Below are 16,713 nucleotides of genomic sequence, written 5' to 3' on the forward strand. Positions count from 1 at the left end.
CTGAAAGACAGACACGGTGCAGACAAAAGTTACTTAAATAATAAAGCTTGTTTTCAACACCAGTTTTTATGTTTAGTTAAATACCTAGCTAAAAGGTTCTTATATTCTATTATATTTTAATAGAATATAAGGAAATTTATGCTCACCTTGTTGGTTGGGGGGGTTTTTTCCAGCCCCCAGAACTGCTTAAAAATGCAAACAAGAGGAGAAGAAATGTGCAGTTTTATTACCAGGAAGATAAAAGCTCTCTTCCCCATCCCCCTTCATGAAGTATGTGGGGTGGGAGGATTGAAAAGCTCGTAATGATGCAGTGCTGTGGTTTGAAACCAGAGATTCAGAGTATGAATTTTTTATGGGTCTTGTGACTGCAAGTTGAAATGCCTGGGTGTTTAACAGAGCACTCCTATAGAAATACCAGAGAGGTCATTAGTCCAGCACTGGAACTGCTCTGTTACGGGCCTGTACCATGGCTAATACAGGCACACTGCAAGAATGGAAAGGTTTGGGATTTGCAACTAAATGGCTTTTCAGATAAGGAGTAATATATTCAGAAAGGCAATGGCAGCCTTGCTTTTGGGTCAGGAGGAGCAGCAGGAGAATAAAAAAAGTCGTGTTGCAGAAGACTCAATTGAGTATTTTCTTCTGTTAGACAAGCAGAATAGGGAATTTGGCACAATTTGTGCACCTGATGGCAGCTTAAGAGCCTCTGAAATGTTCAGCTCACTAATCGCTTTTCTCCTTTCCCAGGAACATTTTCAACAGGAGCTGTGTTATCTCAAAAGGCACGTTATGAACAAGAATCAGGCCTGGTTTAGCATTTTCTGTGAGAATGGGAGAATGGAGGGAAATAGCAGCAGATGCATTAACATAAATACAAAATGATTGTGCAAAAATATTATACAACACAGACCGAAATAAGAGAGAAAAATATTTAAATTCGTCAGGTAGAGGAGAAGAAAAGGATTCATCTTAATACCATCTAAAAAGGGCCTTTAAGAGCATATTTTACTTTAGCTTCAGTTTGGAAGGTCTTATTTGCATTTTCTGAAAGTCTAGATAAATAAAAAGGTGTATTTAGTCTCACCAATTTCTCCCTGCTTATGCAGAGCTTTGTAAAATGGTGTAGAACGTACTCAACTATTTACTCTTTGAATAGCAGGAAATTATTGAATAAAACACAAGACACGCAAAAAAAACCCCTAAATTTGTATTGATTTTTTCAAAAAGTACTAGGAAATAGTTTATTAAAAGGGATTTATTTGAAATATATTTCACATAAATATATTTCATATATTTAAATAAGGAAAATACTCTTTTAGTTTGCGAATCAATTTGGGACGTGATGGTAACAAACCTGTAAGTGTAGAACTTCAAAATTAATTTTCAACATTTTGCAGGAGATTGTGACAGTGATAGTGTACAAAGATTGCAAAATATGTAGAGTTCTGTAATTGATAATAGAGAGCAAGTAGCATGAATTCACTGAAGGGGTGTGTTTGAGCAAATTCTCCTGTTCTAAGCAAAGACTAGTGACACTCTTGGAACATTTGTCTTGATTCGTCTCACTCATGACTGATCCAAGGATCCTTGGGCTTAGGAGCAGCTTTAGAAACCCCAGGCAGTAGGACCAGTTGAAGAGACACACTTCAAATTTTGCATTGCAGCACCACAGAAACAATCGTCCATGTCACAAGCTGGGAAAGGCAATTTCACATGGGGGGGTTTTATTTTTTTCAAAACTGCAAAATAGTCTTAATAGATTATTTTTCAAAGCAGGAAGTGCTGGGTTGTTTTGTAATTAGTGGTTTTAGTAATTTTCTTCATCACTGGACTGGAATCGTTGCCTTCTTTTGTAATATCTATTGGCAAAATTATTTCATTCTTTCCTGGGTCTCCTATTGTTTTTGTATTACATCTTTTAGAGACCAAAATTAGATTATCATTGTCATGGTGCTGTGTGAAACAGGATTTAGAAAGTGATTAGGTAAATTCATGAGGAAAACAATCCATTGAAGGCTATTAAATACAAAGATTGCTGGAAGTTACTGTGCTGACAGACTGCTGGAGGGTGTTTTTTTCTCTTGTCTGTCCTCAGGCATCTACAATTTCAGCCAGGATATGCTGCACAGAGCATGTTGGTCTACTGCAGTCCTGAAGATATGTTAAAAAAGAAAAAGAAACACAGTGATCAGGACTGCTTCCAGTTCTAGTTCTCAACTCTACCAAGCACAGTGTTATCTTATTATCAGGTGATTCTACATTTTATTGGTGAAAACCTCTTTAAAAACACTGACACTTTAGGTCATGTGAGGTTTTCTCTGATGCCATCCAAATCCCTACTTTCTTTTTGTTTTAATTCTGCCTCTGAAGGGGCAGTTTGCAGAAGGAGTCTGCCCCCAGTGCTGGCAGAAAGAGCTCACCCCGTCTCCAGCTGGAGGAGTTTGCCTCACTGCCCCTCTGAGCCCATTTTTGCACAGAGGGTGGTCCATCTCTTGTGGCTTGGTATTTGTTTCCAAGTCCCTCAAGTACATTTCACTCTTATAAGCAAAGTTCCCCCACTCAGAATTTGTGGCAGAAAGTACAGTTTGGGTGACTCGATCATATTTAGGCTGTATTAGTGCTACAGAGAACCAGCAGAAGATTGCCAGCTGGAATAAATCACTGGATCCATTGAGTTGAATGCATCCACTTGTCCCACTGAAAAATACAACACTCCCCCCTCCCTCCCACTTCTAGGTATTTTTAGGGATGGCAAGTGAGAATTTTAGGAGGGTTTATTCCTGTTCTAGAAATGTCTCACTGCAAGACCTCTGTTCAGGATAGAAATGCATATTACATGTTGCTTTTTGGTGGCCCCTGCCTGACAGCCTACCCCTCAGTTTTCAGAGACAGTGAGAAACTCCAGGGTTTGCTTTGGAATTGTGAATACTGTGTGTAGCAGGAGAAAGAAAACCAAAACAACTCCACTGGCTGCCCAAAGATGCAGATGCCCCAAACTGGCGCTCACATCTGTAAAAGAAGAGGTTTTTAACTTTGTGTCTAAATTTATGGGTCTAGTATAATCTGTCTGACAACAGGGGTACTCTCATTTATGAACATATTTGCAGTCTTACCTGCAACAAGTAAGCACTCGAGCTGGTTGGTAATAGTGGCTTGGAGTCCAACCACTTTGGATCAGAACATGTTAAAACAAAAAAGGGAGTGAGAGTTTGCATCTAAGGTTTAGTTTGGCCCAAATACAAATCCAGTATTTTCACTGAAGCTCATCTTTAATTATCTTTTGAAGTGTGTTCTGCTTGTTTAATCAAGAGCTTAACATTTTGGATGTAAAGATGCTTTGGATACTTACTTCAAGAGGCTCATCATGTTCAAGCTTAAAGTATCCTGGTTCTTAATTAGGGATTTTGTTACTATCTCACACAGACCCTGGCTTTTATTATATCATGAAACAAGATCCTCCACTTGGGAACTGTAGCGCTCAGATAACTTTTCCAAGATTAAATAAAAATTTTTAAAAAGCTATTTTAATTTTAAATGCAACAAATTCAGGCTTTTAATATTACCAGTATCCAAGTCAAACTGAAGATTTCCTTTATTCCCTGTCTGCTGTTACATCTTAAGTCCAGAAACTGTTCTTTAATTCGCAGATGCAAGTGAGACTTGTCACATGTATTTTGCTTCTTCCTGCATTTACTTCACTGATTTCTGGTATTCATATAGATGCCAGCTTGTTTGAGCTTTGGAAAGTGATACGTTTGGGACAGTTATTATCACATTTGTCATTTAGTGTTCACTCAAGTACCTTTTCCTTGCATATTCTGAAGCAGATTCACCATCCCTACTCAGAAGTGCCAGCAGCCTCCCCGAGGCCCTCTTGCATGCTCCCAAATAATGTTTTTCAGAGTGGAGATTGTTTTAGCTACTTCCCCTAATCCATTTCAAGTATAATTACACTATGGTCAATATGTTTTTGATGTTCCACAACCTCACATTATTTTTTTTAATACTTGGCTCACTTCCTGGATTAGTCCAAAGCAGCCTCTGGCTGATGGAGAGGCTTCAGGAAACTGCATTAAAAAGCAATTTTGAGTTTATATAAGGATTCAATGGCTGAAGGGTTAAAACAGAGATGAATATAGTTTTTGAGATGAGGATCCCTGAGAGGCTTTGTGGCTCACTTGCCCTTCATTAACTGTGTAATTCCCTGCGTGGTCTGCAGGTATTTTTGGGTCCGGGCAGCAGCCGGTCCCGGAGCATCTGCTCTGGCTCTGCAGCCTCCAGAGGAGCTCAGCCAAACCAGCCCAGGGCGAGAGGCTCCGTCCCTTCTGCTGGGGGACCCCCTGCTCCGCCCTGCGGGAGGGTCAGAGCCACCCGTGCCCTCCTGCAGACCCTCGGGCAGAGCAGACACTGTTATAGCCTCTGTGGGGCAGAGCAGACACTGTTATAGCCTCTGTGGGGCAGAGCAGGCACTGTTATAGCCTTTGTGGGGCAGAGCAGACACTGTTATAGCCTTTGTGGGGCAGAGCAGACACTTATAGCCTCTGTGGGGCAGAGCAGACACTGTTATAGCCTCTGTGGGGCAGAGCAGACACTGTTATAGCCTCTGTGGGGCAGAGCAGACACTGTTATAGCCTCTGTGGGGCAGAGCAGACACTGTTATAGCCTCTGTGGGGCAGAGCAGACACTGTTATAGCCTCTGTGGGGCAGAGCAGACACTGTTATAGCCTCTGTGGGGCAGAGCAGGCACTGTTATAGCCTCTGTGGGGCAGAGCAGACACTGTTATAGCCTCTGTGGGGCAGAGCAGACACTGTTATAGCCTCTGTGGGGCAGAGCAGGCACTGTTATAGCCTCTGTGGGGCAGAGCAGGCACTGTTATAGCCTCTGTGGGGCAGAGCAGGCACTGTTATAGCCTTTGTGGGGCAGAGCAGACACTTATAGCCTCTGTGGGGCAGAGCAGACACTGTTATAGCCTCTGTGGGGCAGAGCAGACACTGTTATAGCCTCTGTGGGGCAGAGCAGACACTGTTACAGCCTCTGTGGGGCAGAGCAGACACTGTTATAGCCTTTGTGGGGCAGAGCAGACACTGTTATAGTCTCTGTGGGGCAGAGCAGACACTGTTATAGCCTCTGTGGGGCAGAGCAGGCACTGTTATAGCCTCTGTGTCCCAGCCGAGGCAGGGGACAGGCTGGGGGGAGCGGGAGCAGCCCCTGGCACCGCCCAGCCCGTCCCGAGCTCCCGTCCCGCTCCCAGCAGCGCTCACCGTGCCAGTCCTGCCAGCCCAGCCCCGCAGCTCCAGCCCCGGCAGCAGGGACAGCCAGGGCAGGGCTGGGGCTCCTGGAGCTGCTCGTTCCCCCCGCCTGTCCCGGGGCTGGCTCGGCTGGAAAGGAAAGCTGAGTAAGGAGGCAGTAGGGATTTGAGGGAACCCTCTCCACGCTGCAGGGAATAACTCAGAAATTTTGTGTCAGATCTGTGAGTTTCCTCAGGAAAGGAAGATTCTGGGATTTCTCCATTATTCACCTCGGGGTCTCTCATTGCTGCTGTGTTTCACGGTGGTATCAAGCCACTAAAAGGAAAAAAAAGGCAATTACTGCTCAGGTCCTCTGCGTTCTGGAGAAGGTGTGGTTGGTGTGAGTGCAGGGGCAGGCATGACTGGGTGCTGTCACTCTGGGTTCTCAGTGCTCCTGGGCACCTGCAGGGGCTGTACATAAAGCTGTCCATGTGAGCACTCTAAATGCATTTGTGGAGCTGAACCTTTCAATAATGCCTAAAGAGATCCTTTCATTTTCCCTCCTGTTTGGTCAGCCCTCCCTCCCCTCAACCTAACAGTTTAAACTAAATGAATATATTTTGTTCCAAGCAGTTAAAGGTAAAGTAGGCGTTTTGATGTAAATAAATCTGGGGAGAAAAGTACCTTTTGTATTGGCAGGAAGCTTGGTAAAGGTGATTAGAAACATTTATTTACATATTCTCATTTCTGTTTCTTCCCAGTAACAGGTTTTCACAACAGTCTTCCCCTGCCTGTATTGATGTTTCTATATTCAGGGAATGAAAACATGCACGTGGACTCCCATGGCTTTACAGCATATTTCTGCACAAACTCAAGTAGATTTTCTTCAGGAGACAGCCTGACAACTATGTTTAAAGACAAATAGTAATCACTGCACCCATATCTACATATTGCAATACATGTACACATGTATGCTTATGTAATACATATCAATATCAATTTGGGCTACATTTTTGTAATAACATAAGTTACTTTGTTAAACTATGTAAGATAAATAGCTTTGTTATTGAAATCTCTGTAAATATCATTAGTAAAACATTTCAGTTGAGAAAGCATAACATTACAATTCCTGCCTTTCTCCCATTAGAGTTGATTTAATAGTCTGGTTTCATACTACACTGTCTGTGCTGCTTCTGTTCAGAGCCTGTTCAGAGCAAGGCAAACACCAGATAAATTTAAATTCACCCCAAAACACGACCTCATGTTTCACACTCAAGAAGTGACATTTGAAAGGGCAGAAGCAATTTGCAGTTTCACAAACATTTTGCAAGTTGTAAAACTGTGGTATCTCTGGCCAGAGATCTGGCCTTATCCTTTGACACTGAGTCTAGGCCATAACTTTTTAACACTTTCTACCTTTTTTGTGCATGAAACACTACAGAGGAATGAACTAAGTGAACTGCCTAGACAAGGAAAGTAACAAAAATAAGTAAGAAAAATAATTAGTAGGTTAGGAGGTTGTTCTGAAATTTGGATTATCAGTAAAAATGGATAGAAATCTCTAGCAGAAATGCAATTTAAATCAGGGTTCTTCATGTTCACTTCTGATCTACTGACAGGACAGAAGATTGAAATCCCTTCTAACTGAAGAACAATTTCACCATTTTTGGACAAACTGCACTCTTGTAGCTTCATTAAGCCAGAAGGCAAAACTCCTGGGTATTCCTACAGTTTTGTATCTGTACAATTTGCACTCTTTTTTTCCCAGGCACTCAGTGATGCTGTGGACACTGGATTGAGTGAGAAGGTGAAATTTTTCTCTGCAGGCTAAAAGAAGTGAGGAACCTGTTTGTTGTTCTCAGTATCACAGCAGATTAGCATTTCCTCCCACTACCAGCCTACAACTTTTCAGTTATTCCACTAATTTTAGGATCATGTCTCTAAAACCACAACTACCTGAAATGCAGCATATATACTTCTATTTGAATTTACTTATTGAGCTGTACATCTAACAAATGGAAAAACTGAAGCAAATATTTTCAGTATGAAATTTAAAACTTCTCTAAAATAAGCCCTAAAGAAGCTTGGCCTCCTGAATAATTCCTGCTAAAATTTGTCATCTGTGCAAGGTTATTTAATCTGAATCAATATTGAAAAGAGAAAAAAGGCAGGAAGATGAAAATTGTCATCTAAAAAGTGAAACTGAAGTTCTGTGGGGGCTGCAGTTCCAAATAACATTATTTTTATTGGAACGGGTGAAGCTGAGAATATGGTAATGAAGACTTGGATTTCTTTTGCCAAGATTTTGACTTAACCACTTTTGATCAGCAACGTTTCTCAAAAGCTTTTTAAGAAAGCAGCCCATGAGCACCAGCAATACATTTTCTGCCTTTGGTACTGTGACCTAATCAGCTCAGCTTAAAGACAAAAAGAAATCTTTAATGGAGTCAGTACAGTTTTTGTTTGAATGCCATGTGTTGAAACTTCTCAGATTTAAGTGAGGGAGCTGCAGAGACGTGCACTGCCAGCCACATGAGTGATAGCCCTTATTTTTGTAATAGGATTGCTGCATTTATCACCCCAATTACAATGATCCTAAGCACTGATCCTAAGCCCTTCTGCTTCAGGAAAGGCAGAATGTATTACACAAGGGGTGTCTGCAAAGGCAAGAAACTGTTAGCAGACCACTAAAAATGTACATCTACAAGTTTTTAAGGGTTGAAAGCCCGAGTAAACCTCCTCTTAACTGTTGTTTAGTTCCACAGCCTGTCTCCTCCTACATACCAGCTCGTACAAGTGGGAGTACTATCAGCTTCTCATAGTCTGGGGGGGAAATGTTTCCTACATGGAATACAGTCAATGCACAGCCCATCCAATGGCTCCAAGAAAGGTCTCCGTAGCAACATTAAGAACAATTATTTTTAAATGCTCTACCTTAGTCTTACATTCATGTTTTTTTAAATGAAACTATTAAGTGTTTCCACTGCAGATGCTGCTGTGACCTAGTCATCCAACAAAACTCCTTTGTTCAGGCTTGAAAGTATGATCCCTGCCTTGTTTTTCTGCAGGTCACTGCAGGCTTGCTTTCCTTTGCAGTCAGTAAATATCCACTAAATATTTCATAATTATTTATCAACACACAGCTGGTCTGAAAAAGGAACCTGTAAGAACTCCTTCTCCTCTTGGGGGGAGGAGGAAGAAGTGTGGGAGTAGAAGGAATTTAACAAGGAAAACTTGAGCAGGTTTTGGCCAAAGATCTGCCAAACTGGTAGCACAGAAGCAATGGAAAATGGTAGAAAAAAAAGGCAGGGGAGGCTCATCGTGCTTGGGAGTGGGGCTGAGGGGAGCAGAATTAGAAGGCAAGGCGGTGAGGAGGAGGAGGAGGAAGCTGGAAGGCACCTCCTGGAACCGCTGTGAACACTGCTGCAGGTGTGCAGGGGGAGCTGCTGGGGGAGCAGGGCTGGACTGAGAGAGGACAAACAACAGAAAGCAGTTGGGTTTATCTCAGGGATCAGAAATGGCTGTTCCTGGGGGAGGAGCAAGGAAGGATGTTAATATTTTTCTGAGAAATTAAGCAGCATGTGAGTTTTTCATGCACACCCCTCCTTCAGACCAGTTTCCCCAGAGCTTCACCCCCTGCTGATTCCAGCAGAAAGATGAGTTAAGGCAGGCATGGGTTCCCTGCCCTCCCTGTACCCAGCATTTTAGTTTGTTATCCCAGGGTAATCCTACTGCTTTCCCCCGGTTCCCAAATCCTACAGAAGGCAAAGCAGTTTGCAAGGGGAATGCAGAGTTCAGGCAGGTGAAGCAGGTAGAAAGCAACCTGAGCTCAGATCTGTGCCTAACATGGCACTGGGGCTTCAGTTCTGAAAGGAACAGAAAGCTCTTCCTTTTCACCCTAACTCCTTAAGAGACAACCAGCAAGGAACAATAACAGGAATAATTTATACACTGCTGTGATACAGAAGGAATAGAGGCATGTAGTGCAAGTCTTGGATTTCATTAATAATATATAAATACACATACTGGGTAAAAAACCAGCCCTCCTAAGTTTGTTAATAGACTTCTGAGATGCTAATCTTTGTTTCATTAGGATAATTGCTTAAAACCTAGTCTGGCAATACTGTTTGTACCATGCAGAAGTGAACTGCTTTGGAGGGAGCACAAACAAGGGAGCATGTACTCCTGTTAATATTCACTTCTGCTCCATCTCTGGAGCAGCCTGGGCACAAAGGATGGCAAAGGCAGGGGAAGGGAATCACAGCTAAACAAGTATAAATTTCATGTTAAGAAGGATGGCAGGAAAAAAAACGAGTGGGGTTTTAACAACAGGCCTTGTGAAGAACAGAGTAGGTAAGAGGATAGGGGAAAGGAGCAAATGGGTAAAAGGATTGAGCTCTGTCCCATGCTAAAGCTCTTCAGGGGAGACCAGAGGTCTCTAACAGATACACAGAGATGCCTTTGTGCAACAGAATTGTCTTGGGCAGGCAGAGCTGGGGTATTTGGGGGCTCCTCTCCCTTCTGTTAGGAAGGGGGCACAGATTCCTTCAGCTCATTACAGCTCTGTTCTGAATGGGGATTGTCTGGGCAGTGCTCCCTCCTCAGGGCTGCATACCCTGTAGCCCTTTCCCTGTTTTACTGGGCTTTCCCAGCCCGTGGATGGCACTTTGGCTGAGCTGCCCATGTGTCCAGGAGAAGGGCAGCCAGCAGCAGCTCTGGGAGTGCCTGATGTCATCAGTGCAGTACTGACACGGGTGGGGAGAGCAGAGCAGCTGGAGATTTGGGACCAACTGCAGGATCTGTTCAGGGTCCGTGCCAAAGAGCAGCTGGCCAGGCTGCTGGCTGAGCCTGTTCCAGCACCACAGTTCATAACCAAGGTAATTGTCTGTGTTTGATTTTGCACAGGAGATTTGTGGGCATTAGTGCTTCCTCCACACCAGTTGCTCAGCACATCTGATGCTGTAACATGAGCTCCACTGTTTCCTCCCTGGCCACAAGGGCACCGTCAAGGACATATGCAGAGTATACACCAAGTTATCTGTGAAACCCTCTCAGAGCAATGAAAATATTGCTTTTCCACAAGGCCAAGTTCTTTGATTCCCACAGTTACTCTCAGCAGCACAACTTCCCACAGTAACTTTCTTTTTCATGTCTTTTAATGGAACGATGCCTTTACTGGAGGAAACTGTTCACTTGGCATAAGATAGGTGCCATTTAGAGCAAGCAGAAGTTCAAACTTAGGTGAAAGAGGAGGTCACAGATGCAATGAAGATTTAAAAGCAAGTTATTGCTGCTCCTCTCACAGCATCAACCTTTCCCTTTTACTTTCCCCAATTTTTACTTTGAGTAGAGTTAGCAGTAACTGTGATTAGTTTACATTTTGCATTTCACTTTGCTGTTGTTTTGGGGGTTTTTTGACAAGTGTTATCTACAGAAAAAGGTTTCAGTAAGAATTCGTCAGCACAGCCCTGTCTTCCCTCCTTGCTCATGATTCTGGCTGAACATTTTGTTTCTCTGTTATTTTGTGCCTGAGTTCAGTGTGCCCAGCTTTCAGGGTAGTTTTGCTTTGAATCTGCCCCATCCCAGCATTCAGGGAGGGCATTGTAATGATTTGGGTAAATGTAGAGAGCAGTTCCAAGGAATCCTGCCCAAATTCTCACTACAGACATCAGCCAAGTGGCTTCATATCTTCAGAAGGTGTGTTGTCACCTGAATCCTGTAACAAGATGGGGCTTAGCTCCTCAAGCCCTGAAGTCACTCCTGTAAGACCAGGATAAATGTGCTTACCAAAATTCCAAGCTGGATAGATAACTGGATCAGGTAGGCACATCTGGGGCCTCTGGAATAAATATCCTAAGCCACTGTCTGCACTAGTGAGCTAATATAGCTAATATATCTAATATAGCTAATAGAGCTCTTGTTGGAGGCCCTGGCCCCAGGAAACTGTTCTGTCTATCGAGGGCACACAGGGTGAAGGAGGGGGCTGTGGTTGCTCACATACACTTTCTTTCCTTGTGGCTTTGTGACTCATCTTAGATACTTCCTCATTATCCCATTTGCAAGAACTCTTTTCTAGTAGAGAAGCATTAGAAGCACTGGGTTTTGGTAAAAAAATGTAAAAATGATTCTTGGTAGCCATGAAGAGTTCTGGTTCTCAGCTTTTCTGGGCAATACTTCTCAATGCAAACACATCTCTTTCCCATAGCCCACTGCTTGCAATTGTTCATGGTCTGAGCAATGCCACTGATGCCCTGAATGCTTCTCTAGTCCAGAATTCACGAGAGATGGTGGGAATTTGCAACATCTGATCCTTTGCATCTGAAGATTTCAGGCTCAATGAATCACACACATTTCTTTTTCCTTCTTTTCGTCTGGGAACAAAACTATCAGTGCCTTTTCTGCTATTACCTTGGTTTGTTCTGCTTCAGCTGATGCTTGTTTTCTGATTTAGCTCATCTGGGGAAAGTCCTGCGTGGATCTGGCAACAGTGCACGTGTTCTTGTGTGCTATGATGAACTAACAGGTGGAGAACTTGAAAAACAAACTATTTGGAAATGCAACAGATACCAGTGAGTATCTTACAAGATTTTGCTGGACAAAACAGATCCAAACAGGCTACTGCTAAACAGGTACTGCAGACTAACACAGTCAAGTGGAACAAAAAGCACAGAGGGAAGGGTCATAATCAAATAAAATAGCTTTTCACGTAGGAAACAAAGGGGGCAACCTTCTATCTTATTATATTACAGATATTAGTGGGTTTTGACTTTCTTCGATGAGTTTTTTTTGTTAGTTTGAGTTGGGGTTTTTTGCTAAAAGTGGAATATATTACTCCAGGACATTACTTAAGAGCTTCAGGAGTTAGCCACACAGAGACTCATAGCTGCATCCCTCACATTTCCTGTGGCATTAAAAGCCTTACTGACTAACCAGCACAATAAAAATACATTATCCCTTGAACAGCAACTTCTGGAGACAGTCTTGGCTTGAAGAGACAAAATACAGTCCAAAGCTTCCTCTTCACAGGACTTCTGGGACATGGGGCTCTAAAACTTTGTTCTTTTTGAATAGCAAAAGATGCAAAACCAGCCCATCCTTTCTCCAAAACAGATCAGCATCTGCACGTCAGTGTGTAAACCAGAACAGGGAAGAATGTGAGATCATCAGATCTTGCCAAGGTTTGTGTAGTCAGGCTTCCTGTAATGTGATATTAAATCTAGCAGCAGAGGATTACTGGAAAACCCAAGTGCAGTGCCTTCCTTAGCAGGCAATAATGAGCCATCACATCTTGTCAGTTCTACTCACTGATGGTGACAGGAGAGCTCTGCAGTGCTGTAGATGTACTCAAGCAGTCACTGAAATGCAGAAGATTTTCAGTTGCTTCCCCTTTTTGCCCCCAGACTGAGCCCTCACTGAGCTAGAATCAGCACAAGGAGGCTTGACCTCATACATAAAAATATGCAGCATTGATGGCTTTTTTTCCCATCTAAGGCTAATGATACAACCTTCACCAGGAGCACAACCTTCATTTCTTAACAATTTTTAAAGACCTCAAGTACATTTCCCACCATGCAGTTGAGTTTCCTCACCTGTAGATAATCTACAATTAACTCCTTCCTATGACAGAGGTCCTAAGAAAACAGCTGAGAGAAAATAAGAGACAGCCAGCAGGCATTGCAGTTGTCTGCATTCAGAAGAGCCTGGGAAAAGTCCACTTAAACCCAACATTGAATCCAGTCATTAAGTGCCCTCCCCTTGGGGGATCCACTTGTTGTAGTGCCACCACCACCAAGGCAATGATCTGCTGCCTCAATAGCCAAGCCTTTTCTGGACAGATGCACACCATTTTTTTAGCACAGCTAACAGAGTTCTGTACTTTGTCAGGCCCTCTATTTGTCATTTGTCCTCACTGGGAGTGGGTTGGTCCCTTTGCATGGGCTGCAGGACAGACAGGCCAGTGCAGCATCTGCTCCACAAGATGTTTCCTTATACACTGTTTGTATTTCCAGTGTGTACAGTGACAGAGCATTCCAGAGCAGGGAATCCTGTAGGGAAGGAGACCCAGCAGGTCAGGCATTGTTTCACCTTCCACAAACACTATTCTCTGTTTTAGTGGAAGGGTTAGGAGCACCTTCCTGAGGTGATTGTGTTGCTGACAGTGTCTCTACTTTGTGCTTGCCTTCCAAGTGCCTGCCTGAGACCAGACACCAACAGACTTTTATTGGTTCAACCATGCTCAGCACAAACTGGTCTTGTCAATGCTATAACTTTTTTTTTTTGGTGGTGGAAGAGTGGGGTGGGCTGAGGGAAGTTGTCAGGCAAGAAATAAAACACCGCTTTTCTCCAAAAAAAACTTACTTTCCAGGAAGCTCAAGGGATTCAGCCTTTATTTCTTGCTACTGGAAACCGTTCCCTCTTCCACACACAGTAAGGACTGAATCCACTGCTCTCTGTCTCCAGCAGCAGGCAGCTGTTGTGAATCCTTCACCAGGGTAGTGCTGCTGATCTCTAGTCTTGGAGAAAGACCAAGGCACCCCAGCAGGAGCACAGGACACTCCAAGGCAGTGCAGCACTGTGTGACCAGCCCACAGCTGGTTTCCTTTTCAGCCACCCCCCCACACATTACCTGCTCTGCAGGTGGGGCACCTAAAGACTGTATCCTTGCCAGGGGTTTTTTGAAATACTACTACCAATAATAGTGATAAAAAATACTCCAACCACCCCTTTTAAGGTTTCATTTCTTACTGAACTGCCAAACCTCCAAATCTCAAACCTCCAAGAAAGCAAATCTCACTTTTTGCTCTGAATTCAGCCAAGTTTAATCCTATTAATTTCTGTTAACTCCTCCTAGACTTACACTGCCTGATAAAGACTCTGCTAGAGACTGATATTGTCACTTACTCCTTCCATCCTTCTTTCCAACCAGCCTGCTCTGTCACCCAACCTGGCACCAGTGACATAAAGCTTTCCATTTTTAACTCCTCCCTGGCAGCCTGATATTTTTCTTAGATGTGATTCTGATATCTGGTAGTGGTAATCTGTTCACTCTCTCCTGGATATGATTAAGGAAGTCATCCCAAAATTTTCTCAAAGGAGCAGAATCCAGTTTTTCTAAAGATGCCCATCTCTGTTGGAAGTTAATATGAATGATTTACTGTGTGATTGTAAGCACTAGCAGAGCATTAATAGTTGTATGTGCTTGGAACTCTACTGTTGAATAATAGGAGCCTGCTGCCCTCTGTGTCCTATTTGGAGCCTTAGCATCTTTTGATCCCAAAAGAGGACTAAGCATTACCAAGTGGGTAAAGGAGCATTACAAGCAGTGGAAAAAGGAGAGAAAGGACAATGAAAACCAGACAGTGATGGGACAGTTGTCATGATCCTAAACAGACAAGCAGGATGTTTCATCAGGCTGCTATCTCAGATAAAGCATCAGCAGGATCTGAAAAGCTGGCTTATGTGCCTCTGCTTCTCAGTTTCAATGCATATGTTTTTAGAGTCTGTACATTTTGTCATTCCTTGAAGCAACTATATTCTAAACATAAACAATGAGTAATGAGCAGGGGACTAACTCCCTCACAGTGCTTTCCAGAACTGTGAATTAAAGGTTTGGATCTCTGTGCAAAATTTGTTGCTCAAGTGCCTAAATATAATACCCTGGCTCAAGTGCAAATCAAGTACACCAGAGCCATAAACCAGGCCAGAGCATTACCAAAGCCCAGGGCTCAAAAATGAGTGAGCTCCTGCAGTGTAATGAGTTACTAACTGAGCATCAGTGGAGCCAGATGTTCTTGGCCTGTCTCATATTTGAGGAAAAATGTGTTCATTTAAATGTCAGCAAAGGAAGATTTAAGATAATGCACTTTTGCTGTGTGTTTGTGGGAGTCTAGAAGTGTGCATGTGGTGGAACCCCCAGCCTCGACACAAACACAGCAACTCTCCAGCCAGCAGTAACTTGATTATCCCTCCCAACCCCGACCTGAACCACAGCAGTTGCTTCAGATTAGAACTGAGCAAGAGGCACAGGGCTGCCAGAGAAGGTGTAAATGTAACTTCTTAAATTGCAAGCGAGATCAAGTGAGAAACAGTTTTTTACTGAGGGTTTCCTTTATGGAGCCACAGCTCACACATTTTTTACTGACAATTAGTCAGTAAATAATATTCCTTGCCTGGCTTACACTGAGCTGGTCAGTATTTTTCTAACACACCAAGAAAGAATCGAGGTTTTCTCCCAGTTCCCCAAATCATGCAAACCAGCTGATGCACTCCTTGGTGGCCTGGGTCATATTCCCCAGTAGGAACCACTCTGCAGCTCTGGCTCAGCAGGAAGTGAAGAAGAGTGGCTGCAGTCTGACAGTGCCTGAGTCTGTTGTTCAAGGTCAGGAGTTATTTGGATGCTTGAAATACACACTTTGCCATCTTTAACTCACTGTGAGTGGGATCATGACAGCAGGACAGAAAAAGAAACAGTCATGATGTAGAAAAAAATCCCTCATGATGTAAGTTTTCCGAGTTGGACTTAGACTGCCTCGATCTAGTGGCCATTTCTAAATTTCCAGAAATACTGCTATGAAAGTTTTAATAGGTGTCTGCACTAGGAAAGCGTATTTCATGCATATTTCCCTTTAAAAAAAAGCATTAATAGAAGATCCCTGACTCATCATGTAGAATCCATGACGTCTGCAAAGCTCAGATAGCCCCTTTGTTTAGACAGCATTGCCAGAAAGTGTGTAAGGAGCCAGGGAGATAAAAGAAAGCCCCTTGAAAAAATTGATTAAACAAGCTGCCAATGTGCATAGGCAGCCCAGGTCCATCTGTGAGACCTTTAGCTTTAACTCGCTTCAAAACACCCTCTTGAGTGAACTGAGCTGCTTCCAAAGGCCAGCCTGGATGGGAGGGAGCACTGGGGGGGTCAGAGCAGGGTGGTAGCTCCCAGGACCAGGAGGTTTGCATCAGCCCTGGAAAGATGATCTGGGTGGATACGGTGTTTTTCTTCCTTCCCTGAACAGTGATGCTTATCCAGTCTATACACGGGTTGGTGTTTTGCACACAGAACACTTCCAGGACACGTGTAAACAGCAGTAAAAGGAGCCCACGGTGCTACAACCCAGTTGCTGTGGCTGTCTCAGTCCGCGGCCACTGGATGTCACTACCGACCCATTTCAGAGGACCTGCAGATTTTTCTGAGAGCAAAACAAATACTCTCCCAATTTGGAGAAAATGAAACATTATTTTACTTCTTATTATTGTTTATAAGAACTTGACAGATCATTTCCCTAAGTCAGCACAGCACGCCTGTCTCCGTTATGGAACTGAAGGGGCACACACAGAGACTGTTTCCCTGCACTGCCAGGCAACTTCTAATCAGGGAGGAGATCTTGGCATCCAGGGGAGGAAAGTGTAGCTTTGGGAGCCATGAGGCCGTGGAGCAGCAGCATGGGCTCATGCACCTGGCTTCAAGAGCTGGGGGATGCCAGAAGGCAG

General features: G+C 43.5%; 1 protein-coding gene across 1 annotated transcript in view; it reads right to left on the bottom strand.

Annotated features, from left to right (window-relative positions):
• Positions 1-1,441: 1,441 nt before the first annotated feature.
• LOC127476918 (translation initiation factor IF-2-like) overlaps positions 1,442-16,713 on the bottom strand; it is a 76,414-nt gene continuing 61,142 nt past the window's right edge. Inside the window, exons 2-4 of the mRNA XM_051800437.1 lie at positions 5,263-5,379; positions 3,114-3,167; positions 1,442-2,151 (exon numbers count right to left, since the gene is read on the bottom strand). Coding sequence (XP_051656397.1) covers positions 2,092-2,151; positions 3,114-3,167; positions 5,263-5,379 — 231 coding nt within the window. The 3' untranslated portion in view covers positions 1,442-2,091. The remainder of the gene's footprint in view (positions 2,152-3,113; positions 3,168-5,262; positions 5,380-16,713) is intronic.

This window comes from Manacus candei, unplaced genomic scaffold (assembly GCF_025592945.1).
Source record: "Manacus candei isolate 608988 ecotype Guabito, Panama unplaced genomic scaffold, ASM2559294v1 h1tg000050l, whole genome shotgun sequence".
NCBI classification, from domain to species: domain Eukaryota; kingdom Metazoa; phylum Chordata; class Aves; order Passeriformes; family Pipridae; genus Manacus; species Manacus candei.